Consider the following 26,959-nt stretch of genomic DNA (forward strand, 5'->3'; position numbering starts at 1 on the left):
ATAGCCCAAGAGTTGGCAGTGATGACTAGCTGCCTTCCCTCTAGTCTTTTACTGCTAAATTAGTAAATAGCCCTCATGTAGCTTTGCACAAAATGCAAACCTAACCAAACCACTTGGAATCTCTTCTCTAATTTGATATTCCAACAGACAGATTGACATTATGAAGTAATAATATTGCTTTATAAATTGGTGTGGTAACATTTATTGTGAAGAAGTAAAAACTAGTATAGTGTGGTATGCAAAGAAACTTATTCAAAAGTTTTGTTGCGCATGTATTTCAAATCATTGCTTTAGATGTGAATTACTAAACTGATGACACTTGCAACATTTAAATGTTTCTTTGCAAATTGTATAATGAAAATATCAGTCAATTCGGTACACTTTATTTAAATTTTTTATCACCATAACAGAAGTTGTTCATGCAAATGATGATATAAATAGCACCTAACTACCACTGTGTCATATCCCAGGCAGCCCTGGTTTTGGGAGAAAGGCTTCATCAACATCGCACGTAGCAGATATAAAGTGCTTGACATATTATTGTTTACTTTCACACAAAAGTTCTTAGAATTCCTTTTTTCTGATGTAGATAATTTAAAATTTTACTGATATTCTCTTTCACACAAATTAATCTAAATTTATATTATAATCTTTATTATGACTTGGGTAAAATGAGAGTATTTCCACTTGTATGTATTATGACGAATATATTGTTTGAGAGCTAATTCTATCAGCTTTATTTTGCTGTATAACTTTCAAAATGACTTGTGGAAATTATAGTTATATGGTTAAGTTCTCAGAAATTTATGACATAAGTAGCTAAGCATGATGGCAAGAGACTCTCTGATACTCAAGCTTCTTTCTTTAGGAGCTGAAAAAAAAAATGTCAAAATGTTCTTTTTGAATGGGAATGTTACATCACTTTGCATATGTGTTTATGATGAATATTATAAATATATAACTGTAAATCCTTATAATTCAAGATAAGGAAAGCACTTATTGGTCCATAAACTTATTGGTGCTGCTTTTTCTTTTTTGTCAATTTTATAAAGAAACTTTATGTTTGATAACAAGGTAGAATGTGTAAAAACTGTTGAATCATCATAAACATACTTACGAGTTTTAATGACAGGATTTTAATAAGGAAGTAGGATATCTTGTTGTAATAAGCATAAATAAACGATGTGTAATCTAATGTTAAATGAACTGTTACTAAAAACCCAACCTGAAACTATGTCAAGTGTTAACATGTATCTTATACTGAGGTAGTTCTGTGTAGTTGTTGCTTAGAAGGTGGTTGTAATTAGTCTTCAATGAGCAAACTTTCGTCCAAGTTATCTTGCTTGTTTCAGCCAGACTCAACTGGTATCAGTCTTGAAGAGTGAAATTTCTTTATTGTAAATAGGAAAATTTACCTGGTTTAAATTTTTTTTCTGATAGTCTATTTTACAGTTATTTCTATTGTGTAAAATATTCTAATCTACTTATATGTAAAGTGTGCTGTAAATAGTCTGTTAAAGCTGAAAGTAATTAAAAGTTGGAAATACAAGTGGTAAAATGTCTACACGAAGAAGATCAGTGGTTTATAGATGTGTTTCAATTCTTCACTTCTACTCTTGTTCATGTACGTTTATAACAGCAAAAAGTATAACATTCCTAATTGTAAAAAACGAAACTGAGTTTAAAATTCACATACTTATCAAACCAAGTTACTATTGTCCTTCCTATTTCAGTAACAATGTACAGTACATGTTTATAAAATGTTTGGTGATTTTGATGGAAAAGTTGATCTGGTATTAGTTCAATAAAACTAGCATAAAATTAATGAATCATTTTGTTTGTTACTACTATGTACAAGTAAAAGATGTGCATATGTGTTACAGTTTAAATGGCCTAAAGTCAATAAAATATTGGAAAAATAACTGGCCTAAAAATTGTGATAAAAAGAGTTAATTGTAGCTGTTTCTTTTCCACATTCTTCTTAATTTGTCCATTGTGGCTTGAAATCAAAGGTGTTTAAAGGTAATATTTCAGATCTACAATAGACAGGTTGTGGAAAACATGCACGAAGGAGTGATATGCTTTGAACGTGACAGCCTTAAGATAGAAACTGTGCTGCTGAATAGTTTTCAAGATGCACAGTCATTATTTCGAAAATTGTGGACATTTAGTTGTGAGGCTCCAAAACCTTTTTTTTCATGTAGTGTATTTAAGCTTCCATAGTGTAAACAGTAAGAGAAGCTGCTTGCTCCTTTTTAAAAATAATTAAAAATGTTAAACATGAGGACTTTCACAACAGATATTCCATTAAATCCAACATATCAAATACTGTTCAATTTGATAAATACAACATTTTCTTTGTATTTATTGGTTCTTTTTTTTGTTACCTTTAAACCCTACACTGTGACCCCAGTGTTTATTCTCTCTGTGGTTCAATTTTGTAACAAAGTTGCAGTTTTTGTTTTGCTAAGTAATTTTCAAAGCCACTAAAACAGGTTGTTTTTTATATTATAACAGAACTCTTTGTTTACTTAGTAAGACTTAAAAATCACACAACATTTTAGGGCCTGCTGCTCTCAGGTGTATAATTTTGTCATCTTGATGTATATACATTCAGCACTCATTTCATATATCCTTGTATTCAAAACATGTTAGGGATAAATCTTGGGGCTTCTTCAACATTCACTAGTTTGATACTTCTGGGGTCACAGGAAGAGAAATCTTTTGAACAATTGAAAGGATAGTTGATCTTATTTTTTTTCCAAGTTTATCATGGCTAAACAGTGATATTATAACCTTTAAGGACATTATCCTGTTTAAGATATGCAAAAGTCATTTGGTCTACAAAATTTAACCACTAGAAAAGTTGGGAGTTCCCTTGGGATACCTTATATATGTAGGTAAGGCATATATATCAATGCAGGACTATAGGAAAGGATTATTATATGCTGTAGATTCTAAGGCACAACACACACAACATACAAATAGCTATCATGTTCTCTCCTTACTGCATAATGCAGTGAAAGAATTAAGGTTCAAAATCATAATCAGTTGCAACAGGAGCAGAAAAACAAGGTTATGATTTATTAAATTACAAACATGGAACATTTTTCTTAAAAGGTAAATAACAATAGGTAATAATCAGTAACTAATTTGTTTAATTAATAGTAAAAATTACACCCTGAGCTTAAAAAAGAAAGAAACTGAAATCTGCCAATAACAACTGGAAAACTCTCGTGTTTGGATCAGTCGTGTACTGGGAGTTTACACTAGAATTATATACATACTCAGTTTATTTTTAAAATTCCAAATAATTTGTTTAACTGATTACAAACTTGCAAAAAAAAAAGAAACAAGTAAATTAAAAACTATGTATTTAACAACGTTAACTGTATGTCATACAAGATTCATCACTTAGATTAATCAGTAAGTTAATGAAACTACTGTAATTACACTTGCAATTTTACCCTTTTACAGTTTCTAACCTCATTTAAGTAAAAGAAAATACAGAATAATTTGTTTTTTAAACTGGTTTACCTATTTCAAACAGTATTTCCTGTTTAATGTGATTTGTAAAGTTATTTTGGGTAAAGGAAAGTAAATAATACTAATTACTAGTAATATAGTAGTTGATTAACTGAACACTAGAAGTACCGAGTGGATCCATTATGGACCAATTGGCTTTTTAAACATATTACATGGTCTCTAATAAGTCACGTAAAAATGAATTATAATATCATGGATATTTCAATTAATCCTATGTGTATTTCACATAGAAAATAATTAACTTTGTCCAATTCTTTACACTGAGTGCTGTAGTAAGCAATAACTTAAAATCATTCACTATAACATAAGTTGTTCCCCAAAGGTTATGAACAAAATAAAAACAGATTGGTAATTTGAAAGTTAATGTTTCCTACAGCAGTGAAATTCACTTGTTTAATGGTGAGGTTAATGACACCTAGAGCAGTGAAATATACTTGTCAAGTGTTGACTTAATACTTTCAGAAAAAGACACTTGTATAATGCCACACTTAATGTCATCCATAGCAGTGAAATACACTTGCCAGTACTGGCTTAATACTTTCTTTAAAATACACTTGCTTCATGAGGAGCTTAATGTCCTCTAGAGCAGAGACATACATTTTTCCAGTGCGGGCGTAATACTTTCTGTAAAATACACTTGTTCAATGGTAAGTTTAATGTCATATGGAGCAATGATAAATGTATACAGAAGTGCTAGACTTCTTGTACTGTATTCTAGTAAAATAACTGTAAGAGGTTTCACTGTAGTTCTGACTTAACTTTTAGTAATATATGCTACTTCTTAATAGAAAACCTTATATGCAAGAAGATGAATATCACTTGTAAAATATATATATATATATATACACGTGTGTGTGTTTATTTAAATGTAGCATGAATTATCTGCATGTTGTAAGTTCAGTGCTCTGTTTTTAAACATGACTAACAAATAAATGTAGCCAATAACCCCACTTATCACAAACATACTTTTGTTTTTCTAATGCTAATATTTTTCTGTTGATTTTGCATGCTTTAAAACATCAAGAGAGAACAGTTCAAGTTGATAGTGTCTAAAAGACCCAACTGCCCCTTCACTTGTATAACTGGGTTGAACTGTGTACTTTGTTCTAGGTTTGTTAATGAACTGTCATTAACAACATACACTAACTGGAAAAGGAAATTTTTATCATTCATTTTTACTACAATTGAAAACATCCATGTCATCCCAGTAAATTACATTATGCATGGGAATAATACAACAATGCAATTAACTGTACTGAAATTGTATGTCTCAACTGATGAGTCTAAGGTATGTGACAGTTTTTGAATTCACATCAACCTGTTATCAGTAATAATATTGTTGCCACTACACATCAATAATCAGTTGAGGTTGTGATGATGTGAGTGTGCAATTGTGCATCACAAACCAACTAGTTTAGGTTATCAGAATGGACATTAGTGCCTCTAGGTAACACAAAAATACAAGTTTTATTTTTTCTATATGAAAAATTCCTTGCTTCTGACAAGATAAATCCATTTTAATTTCAAAAATAACAAGCTTCTTGAGATTTATTGCAGGAATAGTTTTCTATTAATGTACCTTGTGGCTAATAAACTTTTTTTTTGTATCATTGTACTCAATTTACAAAAAACATCATTTCATTAAGCAAAATACATTACTGTGTTACATAAAATTAATCTTCAAATAATTAAAAGAACTGAAGTTCCTACAATTCGTGGACTATGGTGCACAATTTATATTCTTTCAACCCTTAGAAAATAGAAGAAAAAAAGGAATGTCATATATATAACACAGTTTGATTTGAATTATTTTGAAATAACAATGTGACAAAAATCTCTATACTTCGTGTTAAGAATTAACTGATACAGTCCATTGAAAGTTACATCACAAGTAACTAAAATTTCATTCTAAAATTTAAAAGGCTTGCCTGGTATCAGTTCCTTCAATGTTGCTCACCAAACAACAATCAGCAACTGATAAATAGAATACAACCCCAATTACAAAACCAGTAAGTTGTGTTGATAAGATCAGACAATTTCTTTAGTTTCTATTAGTGGTGACTAATACTTGGACCACTTTTTTATTCATAACACAATAATCTTTAAATTTTTTGCACTATTAAAATGTTGCAAAGCTACTGTTCAGGTCCAAAAATAAAGTACCACATCAGTGTTTATATAGTTGAAAATGAAGTTCATAATACAATAGAAACTACAATATAGTACATTTTAGTTCTAACAAGAATACACTTTAGATATAAAACTTGTGTTTACATACATATACATGGGCACACACAGAAAGGGGCAAGGGGGGGTCATCTGACCCCCTGGATTTTCAAAAAGAAAAAATTACTAGATATGTAAAATTCTACTTCTATGTTATTGGAAAATCATAAGGTATTTGTATTTCAATTTCATAATTTTTTCAAAGTTGAGTTAAATATCCTGAAAACCAAACCAGTGTTATAAATATTGGAATTAGGTAGTGTTTGTTTTGTTACAGCATCTGCTGTGCCTTCCGAGGGGACGAGTTAGGTGGTGTAAAACAAGGATATTTCAACACTCAATTAGAAAATGTAACCTACAAGTGTTTGACAAAGTGATCAAATATTAGAATAAAGGACAATCAAGGAATAAGATGTAAGACTTCAATATTTTAACAGTACTGAACCACTAGAATTAAACTCTTCCTGGCATTATTCAGATGCCGATAATTTAATTGATGATACTGCAAATAATTAATCATTCATAATTCTCCCAATTTCATATACTTACCTGAAAACATTTAGATTGCTGATGAGTGGAGCAATCATATACACAAATATTAAGTTTCAAAAAAAGATATGCTTTCTTTCACAGTGTGAGTTTCTTTGGAAGTATTAAGTCAGACAGCGTGTTAATACTACTTGGCGAGTTAGTTTTTTAAACCAAACTATCAACTTTTCTAGCCCTCACTTTATCATGATGCTTGATAACCTTTGCAATTTTTAAATTAAATTGCAAATTTTATATTAATATTTCTTGTGAAAAAATCCATGCTCAAGAAAACGTGTTAATTAGATTCTGAATGGTCTAAAATTGCAGTAATTCTATACAAAATATCTGAACAAAGAGCATACGTTGTTGTGCGAGACCTAAATATGGTGGAATTTGTTTACAAAAGCTTGAGTTTTAGTGTGTTAATGGAATGGTAAAATACGCAATAAAGTATTCCTCCCTTCTCCAGCTTCTCCCCAGATTATTGTGAATCTCATGACTAGCCATGTGCGATATTAAAAAGTTTGAAATCTGGAAATTGGTGGAAAATTCTTATCTCTACACCCTACACAGATCAAATCCAACTGCCCCACTTTTCCTCCTAGCAGTGATTTTTTCTAAAAATTGTAACTATTGATTAATTTTTAGCTGCACCATACTGGCTCACAGAATGGCTCAGTTTTTTTTGTTTTTTTTATCAAGTACAAAGTTTTAGCTCATACTTCTGTCATCTCTCGACCAATCTGAGATCTAGTTACAGTTTCGGACTCAGTAGGTAAAACCCTTTTGATTGATGTATTTAACTAAGCCCAAGGTCTCATAGATTAATTTACTCTAATCCTGCCTAAATGAATTTCAATTTGAGATTAGGCTGGTATAGATATTGATGAGTAATAAAACCTAATCGGGTATACGAGAGCACAAACTTAGTATTGCTGGTGCACAAAAATATAGCTAGTAAAAAGGAAAAAAAAAGTCTCGTAGATTAATTTACTCTAATCCTGCCTAAAAGAATTTCAAGTACTGGAGATTCTGTCTTGTTGTACAATATACATCATTTTCAATCTTACATCTAGATGGCTACGTATGCAAAAATAAAAAAATCAGAACAATGATAATGTTAAGATATTAGTTTCACAATTTGCATTTCACACACAATTGAAATGACAGCCATTAATAACTGTTTAATTCTTATATTGCATATTGAATTGTTGTGAACATTGAAATAATGGAATAAAACAACCTTATAATTCTACAAAATTTTAGCTTTTATATCCTAGAATGATAAAATAGTTTTTATTTCCTCACATTATTTCAGCAATTAATAATATCTGAGTGTGTGTGTGTGTGGTCAACTATCATAACAGTGTAAACACATGACTTTGGAAAAATGTATCCTATAAATAAGTCAGCAAAAAAAAAAGAAAAACAACAACACAGTTTTATTTTATTTTTTGCTGCAGATTGATGGCAGAAATATTTCATCCTCAGCAGGTGGAACTGAAGATTCCTGACTTGAATAGTTACTTTGATAATACATTTGTCTCTGGTCTTCAGTTACTTTATTTATAATGTGTAAATATACATGGACTAATGATATTATGTATTATATGTAGCTGTACCTATCTACACACACACACACACACATCTATCTATATAAATATATGTACATTGGATTACACTAAAGCCTGTAGGACTTATGAAGAAAACAATCTGTGTTTAGGTGCTTAAACCATTTTTATTATTAATATTTTTTATCTATCTATCTATCTATACATATATATATATATATATGTGTGTGTGTATGAACAGAAACAGACTTTTTAATGGTCTCCTTGATTGTTCTCTACTATATTTGATAGCACTTTCTGAGCAGAGAAAATGTATCCTTTATTCTGAATAATTCCTCGACATTTCACCATCACTGAGTAGCGAACAATCCAACTTGGCTTCCATTTCTGCCTGTCATCTGCAACCACAACATGCCCTATTACTTGGTGGACATGCTCAGGAGGAAGAAGAACTGTTAGAAGGCAAAAAATGTGATCTTTTATTTCTCCTATTTTCTGGAATCAACTAAAAAAAATAATATACTATTCATCATTGAAATAACTTCAAAGGAAAAAATTTCATGAAAAATATTTAAAACCTACTAAATAAAATATATGATTTTTCACTCAAAATACCATTCTTTCACCTTTGAACGTATCTGTCAGCAAAATATATTGTGTATGATATTTTATCTAAAAAATTTGAGATGCATTCTACACAGAAAATAAAAGAACAAAAAAGCATTACAAACATAAAAGTTCTAATAAACCAGCTTAGAATAAGACTTGAAAACAGTGCAATGTATCTACTCTGCCTTAACAATGTTTCAATGTGTCTACCCTGTTTGAACATAGCAATACTTACAAAGAATAAAGAATATTTACATACAGACAAGGTCTGTATGCCACCACCTAAACATTAAACTAATACATAATTTAATAGTGGTTCAGCTGAAAAGAGTTATGTATGTTACTGATATATACTTTCAATGAATAATAATATACTACAGGTAATATCATGTAAGCTGTTTTAGTAACAACTTTTTAACAGATGAAACTCATTCACAAACTTCATTTTCATCTTCTAAATGAACTTATTTTATAATTTTTGCCCAAAATCAATAAAGGCTGTTTGCTCTTTTAATAAAGCATCATGTGATGCTTCTACTAAACATTTTTAATGTTTTACATTTAGTAAAGATCACTTCCCAAAAGATGAACGCACAAATAAAATTCTCACCTTTAGGATCATTATGAGTGAGTAGTTGAATGTCATTTTCTCTGGCAAAGCTAGTCATTTCTGGAGGCATAACACAGCAAGACTCTAGGTTTACCTGGTTAACACTTGGCTTTATCTATTCATTAAAAAAAAATTACATTTGTCTTTTATCTTTCAACCAAATCTTTCTGGTAAAGGAGCATTACAATACAAACAGCATGGTGTACTACTTTCCATGTTCAATATGCATAACAATGCCACAAAAAGCCATTCATATATATATATATATTAGTTTATGTTAGTATTAATGATTTATATTTTGTTTACTTCCCCTGTATTTAACATTTGTAACCGTAAAAGTACAAAACACAGGTTAAAAAGGATTACACATATAACATAACGTAATGTTTTGGGACAACATGGGACCTATTGGTCCATTTCAGCTGTTCCATTCACTAAACTACATTAAAATAATTTTAAAAAATCTTAAAGCCAGGTCTTTTCATTCATATACTTATCAGGCTTTTTCTTAAAATAAATCTTTCCAAAATTATTTAAATGAAACACTGCATCTTTTTTTCTTAGCATTTACAATTAATCAACTAAACCACAGATAAAGGAAACTTAGAAAAAGAAACACAATTAAAAACTGACTAAATATAACTATTATAGATATGTTAGTAACACCTAAGCACAAAAAATGGTAATAAAATGAAAATATAAGAACATCAACTTTTAGAAATGTCTTTTTTTTTAAAAAGCTTAAGATAATGTAAACAAATTACTGTATATAACATCTTATGAACAGTAAAATACTTATCAGATTGTGACACTAAACCTTTGCCCATTCATACAAATCACGAAGTTGATCTGAGTCCAAGTCACTAACACCAATAGTAACCACTCTCTCGTTTCGCACCAAGTCTTCCAGGATTTTCCATACAGGCTGGATGTGAAGAAGTGTCAGCTTCTGTGGTGCAGGTAATGTAGGGAAAGCCAGGATTAAAGAGTCCACTAGTGTTACCCCCAGATTATTCATAACTAAAAAGATAACTTAGCATTACTCCAATATTAGTTAAAATATAACTCATCACTACTCATGTTTTGTTACCACGTGAGTACTTAGCTCATAAAATATAACAGTAAGGTGAACTACTCTACCACTAGTTAAAACACAGATAACATTGTTACTCCACAATTATTTATTGTAAACAAAAGCTATACTTAATATTTTGCAAACCTAATATTCTATTTAGAATGAAGCATATTTAGTTATTTGTCATTAGAGATGCAGATAATGTAATGTTACTCCAAAATTATTTATGATTAAGAAAATAAGCCATATTCAAGGTTTTGCATACTTAATATCTGATTTAGAATAAAGTGTCTATTTATATCTTCTACACTATATTTTTGAGCAATCCAATTCAATATGAATATTAACCATATGTGTCGATCTAAACATCTATTAATTGGTATTATGCCTACAAGCTACATATCAATATAACTTGAAGAATTAAATATATAAATTTGTCATGATCAAAACAGCACCATGATCAGACAAATAACTCGGTGTTACACAATATAGCATTAGGAAGTGTCTTCTATTTTAGTCGCAACTCATTTACATGTATGCGTATACAGAAAAAGCAGCATCTTTGAATTTTTTTTATACAGAAGATGCTGCTGAATAAAATGTTAGATAAATAACATGTTTCATTACAAAATATGTCCAGCTCATTTCAATGTGCACTGTAAAGCCTAAAAGCAGTAAACTGTATTGAAATACCATATTCACTCAAAAACAATTTCTATAGGTCAAAATTATTTTATCAGAAATCCATATAAAACAAACAAGAATACCTTTTTTCAGGGCCTCCATTATCAGGACAGGGTCAAACTCATACACAAAAATTTTCACTGTAATGCATTTGAAATATTAATAAAACATTTTGTATTAAAAAATAAAGTCAATAATTGTCAAAAAGAGACATTTTACACAGTTTTCACAGTAACAAACTTATTAATGTTATTTCATGTATTAAAATAAAATTTAGATGATACATAAATTGTTATGTACAGGCCTTTTTTTAAATCTATCTACTCCAAAAATTATTAATTGCAAAACTCTCACAGCAATTATACATATTTTCTTTTAATAATAAATTTTCTATTACCTTTACTTAAATTTTTTGTCACAAAATTAATACAAAGCATGTTAAAAATAAATGGATCATAAGGTGAGAAACCAATCAAAGGATTGCCATCTCTAAAATCTCTACATCAAAGGTGAGTTGAGTACTAGTGTATCTATAAACAGTCCTCAAATTCCAATATAATAACTGATCCACAAAAATAACCATACATTTGACTAGACATATATGAAGACTAACCAGCAATACAAAACATGATCAGTCAGACTTCTAATGAAGTAAACTATACAAAAATATATATAATTTGATGTTAAAAGTATATACATACCTAACTTGCCTCTAAATAAACATTGATGATGCTTATAATGTATGTTATGATTCAAAGCTTTATATTATCTGACTTTTAAGTCCTTTACTTCAAAAGAAATCTTTAAGAAACTACTTAAAACTTCAGATGTATTGTAATATGACCAACAAGCTATGAAAATTCTCTACTTTAGCACTCTGTATTTTCAATAATACAATGATAGTTGCATAGATGTATGTCTAGACTCTAAGATGCTTACATAACCTTTTGACTCATACATTTCAAAGATCTCTGAATAAATAAATTTAAACAAGTAATAAATTTTTTCAACCCCTGACACCCATCTTCAACAGATTAGTTTGAGCTTTATAACCTACATGTAGATGTTACATACACATGTGTAAAGCATTAGAAAGACCTCATTTTAAACTACAACCTAACATTGGTTATTTTGAAACTGGCACTCAGTTGTCATCACAGAGTACATGCAACTGTCTGTAGTATTGTTGGCTGCTTGATCGACTATAACACTTATGGTTGTTTCTTACTTAAATATGTTATAGTTAGATACAGTTTAAATTATATTTAGCTTTTCCTTTTATATTTTAGTTAATTATGTATTAGTTATGTTTTAAAATGCACAACTGAAAGGTTTAAACATATTTTAAATATACATCATACATTGCAACAGTTCTCAAGGCTGCTAATATCATGCGATGCACAAGAATTTTGCCAAAGGGTTGCACATGCCTGATAGAGATGCTGTAATATAACTCAAGTGCACCATTGACTTGTATTGAGATCAATAATATGTGGTAAAGGAAAAGATCTGAAATTACATTTTAACAAAAGGAAAATCTTTAAAGATATTCTACAAAAAATTAAAAGGTATGCATTTTTTTTTCTCTTCTGTTTCCTAATTTTAATAATTTCTTTGCATTGTACATTGATGATAATAGCTAGAGTTAGTGATATGGTAAAGAAAATGAAAAATAAAATATAAACATTTACCATAAAAAAACTTTTGATATTCTTTTACGAGAGGTTCTACAGATTATTCAAATGAAATATGAAACTATAAGATGAAGAAAAGTATTTTTTATATTTAAAATAAAAGTCACCTTGCCCTCGGTTTGTTAGGAGTTTGAGTTCAAGTAACTACAATAAATAACATTTTAATAAAAACACTTAATTATAATAATGTCATTCTTTGTATATATATACGATACTTATGATCTTTAACAAAATCTTACCAGTGTTTGAGAGAATAGGTTAAGAAAAATCAGAGTTACTGTGTGTATTGTAGTACTACAAGTGAAATTCACTACTCGATTTCCACAAATTATGCGAGCCTGATGTGAAAAGGTTAATGTAAGCGGGTCAACAAAGAAATATGGAAATTCAAAAGAACACAGAATAAAATCAAAATACAAAAAATTACTCTAACAAAAACAGAAATAACAATATCTATGAAACAGTTGTCTACTACTCTACAATAGTAAGTCACAATAATGTGGTAATGTTACAAAAGAACCAATCATTAAAAACTTCATTATTCATTTGTCTTTCAAGTATCTTATTGTTTCCTATATCAAGGTCATTTTACACTGAAACATTGCACTTTTTAAATTGCAAGAACCATTTTATTAACAAATGTTTAAATTATCCAAGCAGTACTTCATAATGTTTACTGGAAATGTATCATTTTGATTAAGTTTGTCTTTAGAATGGCCAATTGAATTTGATGTGTATTAGTTCAATATGTACTTTATTCTCAAATAATTTGTAAAAAAAAAAGACTAATAATAAGTTTAATCTGATGAAAGTAGCACTTTAGAAGAGTGTATGGACATGTGAATGCATAAAAAAAAAACACATATGTTGGAATTTCTGTTCCTGGTCCCCTCATGATCTCGGGGTGCCATGCTTGACAATCTGTTCATAGCTCCATTCACAAGCTAGTGGAAGCAAACACTGCATGTGTGCTCAAGTGCCATGGGTGAGCATCTAATGGGGTTTGCTTTTGGGTATACTCTTGGTGTAGCTATAGAAGTAATTGGGAATAATGGAGTGCAGGTATTTTATGCTAGTATACATGAAAACAGTAATGCCAACCTTCTCAGCGAGTAAGTGCTACCCAGATCACTGGTTGTCTCAATGAAAGTAAGGATAACACAGCTTCCAAATACTTCTAAATTGAGACATGATGATGTCATCAAAAATAACAGATAAAAGATCAAAACTATGTCTATAACTATCTCTTAATAATATGCAACTAGTACACATGCCTTTACCATGTTAACCAGTGCAAAAAATAAGACCAGTGCTATAAAAGTACTTTAGAAGTGTGTATATCTGAACCATTTGTAAACAGTTTACATTTCTAAGCTAAGAAAGAAACATATAAGATATGGTACTTTTCTAAGTACCACAGTGTCACTAAAAAGTTGTTTTAAATTCAATAAAATAAAATTACAAACCAGTTAACTTGAGAGTACACCTGTCTTCTTTACCAATACGTACAATCTGGCTTTCATCAGGGCATTCCAGGATTCTTTTATTCTTTTCAAATATAAAACACAGAAAAATAAGTATCATGACATAGTTAATGTATCAGTCCATACATGTACTATGTCACAGGTAACTTTCAGAGTAAATATACACTTTCAGAGATATTTGGATAAACCAGACCTCATGAAATACATTATTGTGAGGCTAATATTCTACCAGTAAAGAAATACAGCTTTACAAGTTGAACATAAATTTGATAAGTCAGATGCATTATAAAACCCTTATTTTGACTTCCCATTATATACTGATACTAACATAAGGTGGATATGTCTTGTCATACAGTATATTAATGTATACCTCTCTCCTCCAATCCATTTATATTTAACTCAAATAATTTCTCTCCTTGAATTTACCAACTCAACTTACGTATTCGCAATAATATTGTATAAGTTTAATGAGTCTCAGTTCTATTATTAATTACCAAACTATATATACAGTATTTTTACAAGCCTGAAAATTGCAAAGAAATAATATATATATATATATTACCTAGTTAATTTGTATTTAGACTTATTTTACAGCATAAAATTCTTGCGGGAGTTTTCCTACACTGAAAATGTATTTCTGACACATATTTACTTCTGATCACATACATAGCTATTCTCGTTCAGTGCTGCTCTCTATTTGCAAATTCTTTTCACATACCACAAGCCTTTCACTCCTATGCACCCTTCAATTCACATGGTTTAACTGATTCTCACATACAAATTATCATGTGACAAACCTCCACTAATAGTAGTGCCACACACACCTACGTGACTCCCTCTATGCTATTCTATTCTACCTAACTATCACTTTGAGTTTAAGAAAAAATGTAAGCACTGGTTGACAGTGGTAAGGAAGGGTGGGAAGCATGAGCAGAAGTAAATACCTGTTGGAAATACATTTCAAGTGTAGGAAAATTATAACTTCTATCAAGGTACCTTACTTTCGCTCACATACATAGCTAGAATCCCACATTGAATACGTGGAGGGACTGGTGCAAAGGAGAAAGTAGGATTATACGTGGGAAACTGCACTTCTATACCAGGTATACTCTCTGCCCAGATGCAGAAAAGATGTGACAGATCCCAACAGAAAATTGTGAGGAGCACATTCCAATGTGAGAGAAAACTTGGAAAGTGATCCTAATGAGGGTAAAATAAGAGATGTGCCTATAGGTGTAGAGTAACTAGAGTGTGACGGACCACACATAGCAAGTTAACTGCATCCAAAACTCAACCTCTTGAAACTGACAACCAAGCAAGGGTAAGATGAGGATCATACCATTAGTAAGTCAACTACAATCCCAAACTCAACCACTGGGAACCAACAACTATGCAGAGGTAGGAAAAATGATTATACCATTTTCACCTCAAGTTCAGCCGACTGGAAGGAAAAATCTCGCCACTGATCTAGGAACAGGGCACATGTGAGCAGAGTGAAATAAGATACATATATATACCACTCACATCATATACACCAGAACTATCCACCTCAAATGCAGTAACATCCTTGGCATAAAGACATCAAGGGGTAGCTCAAGAGGAAGAAGCAAAGCAACCAACAAGTGCACCCACTATGACCCACATCACTGGGGTAGTGCACTAGAAGGAAACTGAGTGAGGGACCATGGACACCCTGAACACATGTGTGAGGACTTGTGTTGATTAGTTCAGCTCTGAATTCAAAACTCAACTGCCGGGAACCGAAATCCATGCGGAGGTAGGATGAGGAATCTTAGTCATTATGATGGTGCACTGGAAAGCTACAACATCCCTTCAGACAAACCCATGCAGAGATGGAGCTTCCATTTGGAAGACATCTCATCAACTACACCAGCAGAACACCACTGCCACACTCTCAACTGAATGGACTCTACTGTTTGTATTGTATATCTCTCATTTGGGAGGATACCTCCATGGTCCACCATCCAAGCAGCTTGGAACTGGAAAGTGATGAGGGCTCACTTACTCCACTGGACGAAGGGGGGGATCATGTTGGAGAGTCTGGAGGAACATTTACACTGGAGATAGTTCAATGGGTGAACACAAAACTCTATTTTGAAAAGCAGACCAAACCCAATTTATTCAATCTGAGGAATGGCAGGGATGAAGACCATGGGTTAGTATAATCCAGAATGGGTATATTTATGAAGCAAAGATGTTGCAAGGAATAACCTATGAGTGATCTTGTGGAACACCCCATGTCTAGTTTATGTGATTGTAATGAACAGTGTGCATTTTGTGGCCATGGAAATTATGAAAGTGAGGTCTACACTGCCTTACAGTGTGGGTTTTAGTACAATTCTATGTGACTGAAGTATAACCGGATAGGCACCACTTGCCACAGAGTTGGATCCTGCTCAAAACATGGGAGGCCCGTGAAAAATAATACATATAACGAAAGAGTACTTACCCAGTTACAGTCTCATGGAAGAGAAAAGGATGGCAACAGGTGGAAGACAGTACCATGAGGAGGAAGAAACAGCTATCCAAAGCAGATAATGGGAGATGAACGTATGAGGTGTAGTCCCAGTGCTCAACAGACGACAGGGTTGAGATGCAAGTAAAAGTTAAGGTGCCTGAACAAAGTGAAGACACCAGGAATTGATTACAGGAAGAAGGAGACAAGGAATAAAAGGCCAATTGTATCATATGCTGAATCCAATGGTAAGGGAGGAAGGGAAAATGAAAAAAAATCACAGAGTAGTGGTGCAAGGGAGAGAAACCACATGAAATGGAATTAACAGAAAGAAGCCTTGAAAGCAATGAAGCAATCCAAATCTTGTATGGGCCAGAGAAAGTCATCCGGATCTGACCGAGAATAAAGGTGGAAGATGGCAAGAATATTCCACATAAGCCCCCAAAGTGTAGGCTAGTAAAATCGATCCAGAACAAATAGAATATATTGAGTCAAAACAGCCAAGAAAACCAGATCTGTGCTGGCCAGAAAGGATCAAAATCACCTTAGGAAGAAGACTGATGAAATGAGAAAAACTGGTTATAAACTGGACCTAATTATGTTTGAACATACTGACAGCCAGGGCAAGTTGATGATGAACCAGAGACCAAAGAACAAAAAACAGTAACATAGAATCGAGAAAGGAGTCAAATGCTTCCTGTGGAGAGTATTCTACAGGAAGCAGAGTCACCAAAAATTTGAGGATCAAGAGGCCACTTCATGGGAGAAAGTGTTTCAGGACTGGAAATGTGATCTGTAATGAAGATAAAAGCACCTGAAACACGTATGTCAAGTGTGTGGGTTCAAAAAGGAAGATCCACTGTCTACCACAAAGGAAACAAGAATGAGTGCCCCCTTGGCGAGTGATATAATCCACCACTATCGAATGGTCGGAATGAAACATGATTAATTAAATCTGAACAAGAGGAAGAAAGTGAACCAAAGCATGTTGGACTGCCAGAAGTGCCAGGGTGTTAATATGGCAAGACCTTTGGTCTGTGGGGCATTGTCCTGAAGCCTCCTGTTGATCAACACACACCATCCAACTTTGCATATGAACATCAGGGAAAAGAAACAAATCTGGTCAAGGAGAAGGAATCGGTACACCCAATGACATGTTCAACTACCTTTGCATATAATCGAAGAGGGAAAGAGGAAAGTTAAGAGGAGAATCCAAAGGAATTCTAGTAAGAGGCCATAGATCCTGCATTGTTTCCTGATAAGACTGCAAATGTGCCAGACCCAAAAGAAAAAGTGCTTCCATAGAAGTCACATATCCCAATGTGTTAGAACCTCACTAGCAGTAAGATAGTGAACTGTAATGGAGTGAATAACATAAAACTCCATCAAATGCATTTGAGGAGGAGAATGGATGGTCCTGAGAGAGGTGGGCGTTGAAAATGACACTCCCCAAGTAGCCGAGATTGTTCAGTAAGTAACTGGAAAACTTTTCCAAGTGAAAAACCCAACCACCTGAGCTGCTTGTAAAAGAAGCAGATGAGTATGTTATGAACACCCCCATTCGGAATGAGCTAACTAAAGCCAGACATCCAAGTAGTGAGATTGGTAAAATCCCCCAAAGTTGGGTAAAATGTAGGCCACCTGACAAAAGACATACAGAACCGAAACAAGTCCAAAGGGCGAGACATGAAACTGGTACCAAATCATTGGTGAAAAAACTTAAGATAGCATCCCAAGAAATGAAAAATAAGAACGTGTACCATGGGCATTATCAGTCCTGCAGAAATTTCCCACTTGATTGGGAACAAAGCCCACATATTAAAAATGGGAAAGAGCCAAGAACAATTGAACCAGAACTCCAATCAGCATCAAGCATACAGGACAAATGCAGAAACCCATAGATAGGACAGATAAAGGATGAGAAGGTGACGGACGTGGAACATGAATAAATATGACTCAGAATTAAACAAAAGAGCAACCAAAAAAATAGAATACAACATCGCAGATATTCCATGTGATGCTAAATGCACAGGAATAGCTGCAGAAAATGGACCAGTGGAGAAAAAGAGCTGACCATAAGTCCCTTTAGAAGTGGATGGTAAACAAACAGCACAAGACAGTGTCCCACCCCAGAAGATCCCAAAAGCAAAGAAGCCATGTGTAGAGGGAAAGAACTGAAGGTGGAAAACATCCCAACATAGAGGGAAGGAGGAAGAGGTATCCCACGAAAATCCCCTAGATACACTTTAATGCCTACGAAAGGAGGTGTTAGGTAGACATTTCCTATAGGAGAGTTCATAGGGTAAGTTGAAGCTGGGAAACTAGATGGGGGATAAAATGGATTGGGTTAACAGAGACTGCCTCCCATACAGGCAACAGAGATTCTAAGTACATAGAATTAAGAAGAAAATCTGCCTGATGGTAAGCTGAGGTAAACTGAATCAAAGCTTGTGGAGAGTGAGGCATGCAAGTATCCCCTCCCAAAAGAGACAAAAATGTTCATCATGAAACATAATGTCTGGAGAAGGAGGGGAAAAGTATACTGTGAAATGCATCTCAAAAGGCTCAGGTAGGTTAAGCATATTCTGCGGTAGAGGCCTGGGAAGGCAAGTCATAATCAGTTGGAGGGAAAGCTGACAAAATCTAGGTCACCCTTAATGGGTTTGGCATTTGTAGAAGGAAGGCGAACGATATCGGGAGAAAGTAGGGCCCCCAGGAGTCCTCACAAACTAAATTAATTGTAAGAAGTACAAATTATTAAGAATTACAAAAATGAAATAGTTGATATAATGTAACTTTAAGTAAGACTGTACTGAAATAAACATATGTATAAAACGTTATGTGTTGAATAAAAGAAGATATTTAACCTATTATCGATTTAACTGTAAGATGAATTTCAGGAAAACCAGAAATAAAAAACAATTGTTAAGCCTAATCAAACTGTGCAGGACAAATTATATCACTTAGCTCTAATTAAAAAACCCTAACCTAACAATACTACATACAATATCAGGAGAAGTTTATGCAGACTCTGTGATGTTTTGAAGAAAAAACAATATTAGTAACCTAATTTATGATATACTAGTAAGATGAATTAAAGGTAATCCTAAAATAACAAAAACCCATATTAAGTCTAATCTAATGTTATAGGATACAACTAAGCTCTAATTTCAAACCTGAACATAACATATGAGTATTGACAAATCTATTTAAACTTATGTTATTGAACCCAAATAACTACAGATAATAATATTAACAGTAAAAATATTCAAAAACCATAACAATATAATGCCTTATCTTTCCAAAGTCAGCAGATTATATTTCAAAATGAGTGGGCCACCAAACTCGAGTCGAAGCCTAATGAAATTTATCTCATTGGATGATCAAAGCCAATAATTCCCTAGATGAGGACCACCACCTGAAGTCTGTGTAAGTATGCTGATAGAAGATATAATCTCCAAAGTGGTAATTTAGAATCAGAATTCATATTCAAAATGATTTGTAATGAAATATCAAGTTCTATAACTGGATAGAAATATGAAATAATTCCACTTTGGAATAAGTTACAAATATCAGTATTGTATAATAAATGGTAAACTTGGTGAGAGAAATTGATACGTATAAGAAAAAAAAAACATTCGAAGAGAGCACAAACTAGATGTCTGAACAAAAACACTGCCAAGCGAGAAGTGACAGTTAGGTAGAATAGCACGGAGGGAGTCACATGGGGGTGTGCCACAACTATTGGTAGAGATTTGTCACATGATAATTTGCAAGCAAAAATCAGTTAAATCATCTGAATTGAAGGGAGCATGGGAGTAAAAGGCTTGTGGTATGTGAAAAAAAGTTGCAAATAGAGAGCAGCACTGAATGAGAATAGCTATGTATGTAAGTGGAATTAAGGTAACTTGTCAGAAACTATGCTATTCAAAATACTTTCTGATCCAAAACAAGACAACACTGAGTGAGAATCACTTGTTGGAACCAAATTATAAATAGTTGAAAAATGGGAAAATTTGTAGTTTTATAGATTACTAGACTATGGCATTTCTTTTGCTGGTTGCATGGGGGTAGCAGGATGTGTATGTTAATCATCATGCAAGTCAAATAAATAAGAGGTATCAGCAAAGAAAGCCATGCTATGTACAACATTAAATATCACTTTCCTTTGGCATTAGCTTCATGTAGTAAAAATTTCAATTAACAATTTCAATTGGTTTGGCTAGTTCCTCATAACAACTTGTGATGTTGAGACACCAAACAGATGGTCAAATCTGCTTTATATAGATATATATTTCATTTGTGCAAAAAACCATACTATACTTTTAGTAACAAAAACATCTATATTAAAATGTACAATTCATTAGCTTGTTATAAATATAAACCTTCCCTTTAGAAAACAAAATATTATACTTTTTTCCTTCTTTATCAATAATTTCTGCATTGTTTACTAAGAAGTTTATCTGACATACAACACACATTCCTTTTTGTATTAGTTTTGATATTTGTTAGTTTCCAAGTTTCAAATTAATTTATTTTATGACAAGCCTATTCAAGGTTCATTTTAACATATTGCAGAACTTGGTATTGTAAATATTCTCTTTTTCATTCTATGTAATTCTTATGGTTACAACTGACAGCCACATATAAATATATGTTAATTGTTATTCACTAATAAGAGAGAATTACAACTACAATCATGACTAACATATTGTTACATATCTGCTTGTTTGTTTGTTTCCGGAAGAAATTCTTTCTGAGGATCTTCAGCGATACAAGTCCTTTCTTGATTAAACCAGTTTATTCTTCCTCGATACAAACTTTTAGTACACAGAAGCTCCACAATTAGTAGGTTTCTCGTCACTTTAAACTTAACAACTTTTATAATACATGCTATAAATCACAGAGATTCAGAATATCAATAACTTTGTTCTCGAAGAGTGCAAAATACACACTTTATGGCTCACTAGCTCGAAACTAACAGAATCATAAATTACACGGAACTCAAAGCGACTACTGCTTTCTTTTCATTCATTCATATCCCCGCTGGTTTTCTCTGCCAGGCTTATATACTAACGAAGAAAGCATCTTGAACACACTCAGACTTCCCTGATCATTCGAGAAACTCATCACGCACATCACGTGACTTCCGCTGTCATAACAATATTTTGTACTACCGTTTATCTTCTTTTAATTGAATCTTCAAAACCTTATGTGCATATACATTTGTACATTCATACATTTATCAAATTAAAGGTTTTATTTTAATAAACATTTTTCAATTGAAGACACCTTCAAATAAGTAGAGTATATTTAACTGTGTTTACTGGTTTTTCATTTAATTTCTTATTATATAAATAAATATTTTAATCCAAATAAAGCTATATTAAAACTTTTTTTTAACCATATCATGATCATATATTTGATTTTCCTAGGAACTGGAGAAAATTAAAAATTAGATGAAATATAAGAAATTTAAAATATTTGATTTGTTGTACATTTTATTGAAGAAAGGCCTTAAATATGATATATCACTGGATTCTGTGTAAAAAAGGCCTAATTAAAGTATATGCATACAGATCCTGGGAATAGAAATAGCAAAAAATTGAAGAATACCAAGTATGCTTTCTATGATAAGCAGGGAGTTGATGAAAAAAAAAGATAAAGAAACAGAGATAAATTTTGTCTCTTGCTCTCATATACTCACTCAACTGAAATAAAGTGTGAATTCACCAAAGCTCATCTCAATAACATTTTTGAAAAACTTCTACTTGGAGAACTCTCTAAATCTCACATGAATTACTTATGGTGACAAGACTTTTACTTGGATTACTTTCTAAAGCTTACCTGAACTATTTCTGGTGACAAGACTTCTATATGTTTCTTAAGAATGTTGCTTACGCTTTCAATTAACTGGAAGAGACCATGAAAACCAAAGTGTTACATAAAGACAACTTAGGAAATAAAATATCTACAGCATGCTGCAGTCTAATAGTATGTTTAGATCTCTTGTTATTTACAAATTAGTAAACAAATATTACCTTCTAAAACCAATTTATTACATACTTATTACCAACTGCACAATTCTAGTCAATTAAAGTAAATTCCAATAAAATAAAGGCTTACTCTAGGAATAACGGAAGCTTATAACATCATACAAAAGTGTACTTCTAATTGTGTCACTGTGGTAAAACAAAACATGAATGGAGAGCATTTTATGAAATGTTCTTGAAAAAAGGTATAAAACTCTAGATAAAGATCTCTTGAACTATTGTGTCCTCTTATTATCTTCTTACTACACAATGGAAATTGATTTACTGTACAGATTACAGAAGAAGATACTAGTATGATTTATGGTTTGAAAGATACAAGTTATCACCATGTAAACACTTTTAACTTGTTCTTCTTGGATTGTACAAAAATTCAAAGGATTTGATTGAGGTTTTCAGTAATATTAGAGTACAAGGCTTGTCTCAGAAGAAAGTGTAATTTCTGGAAAGATTGAAAAAATTACTTTTGCACTAAGCTTACTGATGTTTTTTGACATGTTTTTTTTTTCTAAAAAGATTGGCTCAGGAGTTCTTATTGAGAGTTTTAAGTTCATATAACATTTGAAATCCACACAGCATTTTCATAAAAAAACTGTGAAGGCAATAAGATTAGAGGAAATAAGTTTAAGGTATGAAAAACTTAAGACAACTCCAGTTAAGGCAGTTTAACTCAATCTAATAGAGTGGTAGCCTAATGAAATCATTTGTTTTTAGGTATTACTTGATCCTACAACAGAAGTTTAAGAGGAGATATGAAAAGTACATTAGATATAAGAATGGTATAAAAAATATAAGACTGATTCTTTCAGATAATTAAGCAAAGCCACACAAGGACTACTCTGCACTAGCCATCAATAATGTTGAGCTTATAGACTAGAAAAGACAGCCAGTCAACAACATCTACTTTTAAATGGGATAGAAAAATGCATCATTTTTAAAACAATGTTTCACCACTGTTAACATTGTTTTTAAATGATAATTTTTTTCTATTCCATTTTAGTTGTGTTTGAATTTTAAATATTTTAGAGTGTGGGATACCTCCAACATTTATATTAACATCCACTGTTACTCTTACACTACTATAATTGAATAGTGGGATTTGACAATTACTCTTATAATGCCCCCAAAATCTTAAAGTACAGATCAAAATTTTTTTTCTGATAATGATATGTGAACCATTAACTCTTGGATTCACAGTTCAGCATCCAACTGTGGATACAGGAAAAAGGGTTATTACCTATAATTTGGTGGTAGTAGATAATCAAACAGTCTATATGGGCCAAATAGCACCTTGTTATCCCTTGGGAATGAAATAAAATCTAGTCCAGTAACTGTTACATAAAATAACAAATGAGAGGGATTTAACTTGGGCATTTAAATTACCATATTTAATATTTACTTATACTTGTAAATTGGTCTTTGATGTGCAATTCAACAAAATACATCTGCACTGATGACAGCCATTATTCTAAAAGAAGAATGTGGCAATTAAACATAAAACACACTTAAAACTTTGTAATATTTTATACTGTGAAATATAATCATGATAAATTTGTTTCTAAGTGTTACATACCTGTCAAATACTACAAGTTGGCTGTAGTGACTACTTTTTTATTAGTTTAGAGAGCCTACTTCTGTATTATTGTTTATTCTATGGATTTAATTTCATGCCTGAGTTTTGAATTTTTTCCTTTTTTTTTGTTTAGATAAAGTATTGTTATATCATTATCATAAGTTGTGATCCTTTTTAGTTACTTCCAGTGATACACTACTGCATCAATGCACATGAATGATTGTATTAATGGGAAAAAAGTTTTGTGATGATTACAAAGTCCAGTCTGGGAGAAAGCAAAGCTAAATGCACAGTATGCAACCATGAGAGCTTTATAAGTTAGCAATTATACATGTAAAATATGGTCCATTATACAATCCTATGGGTAAGTTAAGAAAATTACGGGTTTTCATGGTAATAATTGAAGGAAGACACCAAAATGGGTTGACATGTATCGTATTAAAGTGGATTATCTAGTGTGATTCATGCCAAAATGTAAATCTAAGCATTCATCATCTAAGTTGATAACTTTTTTGACCAGAATATGTGGCATGTAAAAAGTTGCTTTTATTAAGACCATTTGATAAGATTAAAATTTAAGTATGCAGAAGTCTTGTGTTAAAGATATTCTTATTTTATTTAGAAACTTAATTCAACTATTAAAGGTATGATATACAGTGTATATCTTGATACCTCAAGGGGAAAGAGAAGCATTTATTGCAGTTAGGCTTTATTAGCCTTATATCTTTTTATTTTAAAATTACGATGGTTATCTGCCAATTTTTTAGTATATTATACTGTGCATACAAACTTTACAGAAAATCCAGATGACTAACAGAATAACAAATATAGAAATGCTACCTTTTAATACAATCACTTTCTCAAAAGTAAATTTTTTTAGACCTTTCTAAATATATATTACAAAACCCATTCTAATCTAAGGTAAAACAGATATTGTCTCATGCAAAAATAAATAAAATCAAAGTTTAAATTTAACAATTGTCATTACTATTTTAAAACAATGTTTCTTTTCCTTTTCTTGGTTCAAGATTATTATATCTGAAAATAAAGTGATTATGATACTATAATATTACTTGTGGTCAGTATAGTTTTAATATCTAAAAATAAATTTTGATGATAATTTTTTGAAAATACATTTTACAGTCATATATTAACTTGCACATAGTTTTCATGTGGTTTTGTAAGAAATAATTATAGAAAGTCATGGATTAGTCAGGGGTATTATTCATGTGGAGAAGCCTTATTTCTTTTTCTGCAAATATGGAAATGTTATAAATAAGATACTCAACTTTAGTGTTGGTTTATGCATGAAAATAAAATGACTTTCCCTAACAAGTTTTTTATTGTACCATCTTCAATTTAAAAATTTAGACTTAATAGTTATAACAACGATTATAGTATATGTGGACTATTCAGGTTTTCATCTATACGATGGTTTCTGGGGGAAATTAGAGGAATGAAAACAAACAAAATAAACGTCTGTAACTTGGACTGATATATGTGCATGGTTAGGAAAAGCTCCTGATGTAATTAATTAACTGCTGAACTAAAACAAAAAGCAAAACTGACAATGACTTGCAGATTTCTTATCATCCGTCTCCATTACTATTAGTATTACTAACAGTAACGCTAGGGTAGAACTAGTGGTACTCTACTGCTACTAGTACCAAATAATACTATGCTAATGCCAGTAGTGGTAATACTAATAATACTATTAATAACTATTATTTAATTAGTTTTTAAAATTAATAGTTATTACTGCTTCAAAGATTTTCATAATTTACAGTTCAGTTGCTTAGTTACTTTAGTTTATAATCACTAATGACCGTTATGTAACTTAAACTTTACTGTTTTCATTCTTCATTTTTACAAATTAAACTAAACTTTTTGCTTTCTTATATTTAATATAAGGCTTTCTTTTTTTTTGCTAACCTCATCTCTCGGTGTCTGAGAAGCCTTTCGTCTTAATTCTTTACAAGCTATTAAATTTCCAGTATCTACAATTATCTTTTCAATGTTATCCGGTATTTTCATGTTATTTGTCGTCATCATATCATTTAAGTAGTAAGGCTAAACAACCCGATCGTTTCTCTCTCACTTCCTCATATATTACTAGAACTTAAAAGCTGGATCGCTTTAGTTTTGATATTTGATAAGCGCCCTCTACTAGTAAAGTACATGTGTGCATCTTATTCGATTGTTAAATAATGAACTACTATTTTCCCTATATTGTAACGTAAAATAATCTACTATTACTTGGTTGAAATAAAAATGAATAATTAAAATGTCAGCTTTCCAATTGATATTATATGCTGATTATCCCAAAGAAGTTTTTCGATATTTTTATGACCCTGAAATAATTCATCAGGAGGAAACTGGTACATAATAATACAACAATCAACAAGTACGCCAGTGGCGTAGCAAGAGGGGACAGTTGCCCCCGGGCGCAAGTGTGAAGGGCGCAAAATTTCCTCTGGCCTATAATGCATATTAATTAATAATTATGCTATCCCCTAGGATATAGCGCAACTGGCCTACATTAAGTAAATACGACACAGTGTTACGTTATTTGTGTCTATTACGCTTTCAGTTTTAGCTTTTAAAAGCCGCCCACTGAAATACAGTGATACCAAATTCACGTGCAGAAGTAAATTACGCTATTCCATCATTCATCTGTAGATCAAATACAAGTCCTAGAGTACAACGTACAAGTAAGTGTATGTTCAACAAAAAGAAAATACGATATTGATGTAACATATTAACTGGTGTGCAAGATTGGCAATATATGCAACAGACAGGGCCTAGATCTAATAAACATTATAGGCCTAAT

The 26,959-nt window shown here is 31.8% G+C and overlaps 1 protein-coding gene across 2 annotated transcripts; it reads right to left on the reverse strand.

Annotated features, from left to right (window-relative positions):
- Window positions 1-3,049: 3,049 nt before the first annotated feature.
- LOC106470021 (glutamate--cysteine ligase regulatory subunit-like) lies at window positions 3,050-26,257 on the reverse strand. 2 transcript variants are annotated; one of them, XM_022398570.1, is made up of 7 exons: window positions 26,062-26,257; window positions 22,354-22,419; window positions 14,013-14,094; window positions 10,936-10,992; window positions 9,911-10,113; window positions 9,094-9,208; window positions 3,050-8,272 (listed from the first exon to the last, which is right to left on the reverse strand). In XM_022398570.1, the coding sequence occupies exons 1-7, from the start codon at window positions 26,179-26,181 to the stop codon at window positions 8,127-8,129; spliced, it is 789 nt and encodes a 262-aa protein (XP_022254278.1). In that variant the 5' UTR covers window positions 26,182-26,257; the 3' UTR covers window positions 3,050-8,126. The 2 variants fall into 2 exon arrangements, with proteins under 2 accessions (XP_022254278.1, XP_013785995.1); XM_013930541.2 differs by having other exon boundaries at window positions 3,050-8,326; window positions 26,062-26,255.
- Between the last annotated feature and the right edge of the window lie 702 nt (window positions 26,258-26,959).

Source organism: Limulus polyphemus, unplaced genomic scaffold (assembly GCF_000517525.1).
Source record: "Limulus polyphemus unplaced genomic scaffold, Limulus_polyphemus-2.1.2 Scaffold3776, whole genome shotgun sequence".
NCBI classification, from domain to species: Eukaryota; Metazoa; Arthropoda; class Merostomata; order Xiphosura; family Limulidae; genus Limulus; species Limulus polyphemus.

Coding starts and splice junctions, on each gene's coding strand:
- LOC106470021 (XM_013930541.2), bottom strand. CDS start 26,181: ATGATGACGACAAATAACATGAAAATACCGGATAACATTGAAAAGATA. Junction 22,420..26,061: donor CTCAGACACCGAGAGATGAG/GTTAGCAAAAAA, acceptor GGTCTCTTCCAG/TTAATTGAAAGCGTAAGCAA. Junction 14,095..22,353: donor TGTCACCAGAAATAGTTCAG/GTAAGCTTTAGA, acceptor ATATTTGAAAAG/AATAAAAGAATCCTGGAATG.